The 3,002-nt window shown below is 58.1% G+C and overlaps 1 protein-coding gene across 1 annotated transcript in view; it reads left to right on the top strand.

Moving 5' to 3' along the window:
• The window catches only part of LOC127750374 (rap guanine nucleotide exchange factor 4-like), a 63,738-nt gene that overhangs the window by 38,682 nt on the left and 22,054 nt on the right, over nucleotides 1-3,002 (top strand). Inside the window, exon 2 of the mRNA XM_052271954.1 lies at nucleotides 391-533. Within this exon, the coding sequence (XP_052127914.1) occupies nucleotides 391-533 (143 nt within the window). The remainder of the gene's footprint in view (nucleotides 1-390; nucleotides 534-3,002) is intronic.

Raw genomic sequence — 3,002 nt, forward strand, 5'->3', positions numbered from 1 at the left:
GGGGGGGGGCGCTGTCTGGGTCCATTGCAGTCGCGCGACGCGTGGGGAGCTCCGCACAGAGTCCCCGCCGCCGCCGTCGTCGCCGCCGCCGCCTCTGCGTGTCGGAAAAAAGATTTCGCGTGAAAGAGTGAGGAAATCCGATTACATCGCGCCGCCTGCTCGCGTCGTCGCGCCGTCGCGCCGGGCAAATGACATGAACGGCGAAAAGACCCGCGGCGGCAGCATCCGGCCGTACAGAGAGAGGCGGGGCGGGGCGGGCGGCGGTCGGATACCGAGCGAGAGGTCGCGCGGTGACGTCAGCGCGTTGCGCGTATTTATTTTTGTTGTTTCCATTTGACTCGCTCTCCCTCGTGACTGACTGGCGTGTGTCTGTGTCTCTGCTCTCTCCAGGCCGGTGGACCGCAGCCGCCGGGACGCGGACCTGATCGCCCACCGCCTGAGGCGCGTGGAGGCGCTGGACCGGCTGCCCTCCAGCATCCTGCACCAGCTGGCGCTCGTCGGCTACTACGAGGACCTGGAGAAGGGTGTCACCCGTAAGTATATCACGTGACTGCTGCTAGCGGGGCTTGCAACTTTGTAGCGAGCGGAAACTTTCCTTCGTTAGTTAAATCTCCTCGTAGCGCAGTGAACCAAAGTGAATGAGAAAAGGTAGTTCGTTTGCACTCTCGCCGTCGGCAGTCTGGGGTAAAGAGTTTATATTATAGACGGACGGATAAACCTTTCGCCCGACCCCGACAGAACACCGCCGTCGTTCTCTTCTTCCCTCTCCTTTCTGCTCCTCCTTTCTGCTTCACTTCCTCTCTCTCTCTTGCTGCGTCAGAGACGCAAAGCTTTCGAGCTTCTCGTCTACCGCCGCCGTTTCCGTCGCTATTTATCGCGAACAGCAGTAGCAGTAGCGTAGCACAGGGAGAAAAAGAGAGAAGAAGAAGGAAAGTTGCTGGTTGCTCCACGACGAAACTTTAGCCGTGTGCTCCTGGCGCTCGCTCCTTGGCTCCGGCTAGGATCCCGTCCGCTGTTTGATTCCGAGACTAGAACGCCAACGCTGCGCGCACACACGGCTTCCCGGACGACACTCGATATGGGGGTTTGGGGTGGCGTTTGGTGCGGGGTAAGCGGCTCGAGGGCGGAAGGACGTTCTCGGAGCGTTCTTCACATTCCTCTCTCGCCCCTGGATAAGATCTCACGTATAGCCCATTCCGGCCAGGAATCGAGGGGGAAAAACCGTTTTGCGAACATGTGACAATGTTCACCTGAGAGAGCTGTAATAATAACACTGCCACCACGTCTTATTTTTGGCTCAGAGTAATAGCGTAATAAAACATTTTGTACTATTTTGTAAACGCGCCAGTAACATAAAAAAGTAGTAATACTCTAGTAATTAATAGTGACCAGCCGGCCCATCCACGTCAGTAGGATAGCATGGCGCACTGGAAATCCGAAATGTCCTAAAGTGTGGGTGACAGAATAAATTCACACGCGCTCGTTGTTGTGCAAACGACAACTTATTTCCACTGTTGCCGGTTGCGGCAGGCGCTTGTTCCGCGGTGCGGGCGCGTCGAAAGAATCTCAACCATGATGATTATGCGTTGACCCATCCATAATGGTATGGGGTGTGTTTATACGTCCAGCGCTGGACAGGGGCGGGGGGAGGCTAGCTACTGCTGACCGTCCGGCTTTAGCTTCCGCGCGTCTGTCTGACATCATCACGCGCTGAATATTTCACACACACCACACACCCCTTGACCCACCACCAACTGGCTTTCTGGCGCCACGCTGCGTGACTCACAATCTCCCCCTTTACCCCCGGACCCGCGTCACCGTCACGACGTCACGTGTCGTGTCAAAAAGAAAAAATCACCCCACGTGTGCGTCAACGCTGCCACGTGTCCGTGGAGTTATCGCGCGTGCGCGGGTCACGGTCGGTCGGCGGGCACGCGCGGGTTACGTCACCACCACCCTTCACCCTCCTGACTCATCAGTCGGCAAGGGTAGAATGTCAAGCACGGCGCGCCCCGCGTCCCCGTGTGACCCTTGCGGGCTGCCTCGGCATAGGCGCCGCGCCAACTTGGTGTACTTTTAAAACTATTATCGCGCACCGTTGGTGGAGCACGCAGAGCGTCATCCCGTCCCCACCCCGCCCCGCCACGTCCTGCCATACCCTGCCACGCCGCGGCGCGAAACATACATATTTTACGCATAGGCCTTGAGCGCGCGCAAATCTTTGAGGCTCTCCGTCGAGAGCCTTACACACGTCATCGGCACGTCATCAATCTGAATCCATATGGGGGCCTCAGAATCCGTCCGGGACAAGCTCTAGGCCCCTAGTTCAACCCCATAGATCCAAAAACTGTAATTGATTTCCAATGGTCTACTCGCACTGAGTGAAGGTTTCTGAAGTTATTTGTGAACAGTTCAAAGACAAGCAAACCATCTCGACTGAACGTCTGTGTGACCATGTCCCTGTGTGTGTGCACGCGCATGGAGTATAGCCAGCCAGCCAGCCGCTCTGCCGCGCGGAAACCGCTCCCTTGTCTCCGCGACAAACTCAGTACAAACAGAGTCGGGGGCAACAGTTACATCAAGTTTTCAACCGGCCGCTGGCAGCTGCCCGAGTGTATGAGTCGGGTGGTGGTGGTGGGGATGATAGCGGTGCGCTTGACTGGGGTCAGGAGCCGGCGCGGAAAGTTTCGCGAGCGCGAGCGAAGAGCAAGGGGGGATCACGGCGGCGCCGGCGGCCGACATTTGGAATGAGTTTCCTGCCGTACTATTCAATCGCGGTGGCCATCATCATTGTGTGTGGTGCCCGCTTGTGCTGCGGCCGCCGCTGGTGTCCTTGGGAGGGGATCGGGCGGATCAGGGATGCTATACACAACATTTTTGCCGAAGCGAGCAGGCGGCAGAGTTGGAGGGTGTTTGGTGTGCGAGGAGTCTGCGCGCTCGCTCGGCGGGGAGCCGCCGCCGAGCCGTCTGGCTGCCCATCCTAAACAGCGTCTCAGCGGGGC

This window comes from Frankliniella occidentalis, unplaced genomic scaffold (assembly GCF_000697945.3).
Source record: "Frankliniella occidentalis isolate FOCC.00 unplaced genomic scaffold, Focc_3.1 Scaffold180, whole genome shotgun sequence".
Lineage (NCBI taxonomy): Eukaryota > Metazoa > Arthropoda > Insecta > Thysanoptera > Thripidae > Frankliniella > Frankliniella occidentalis.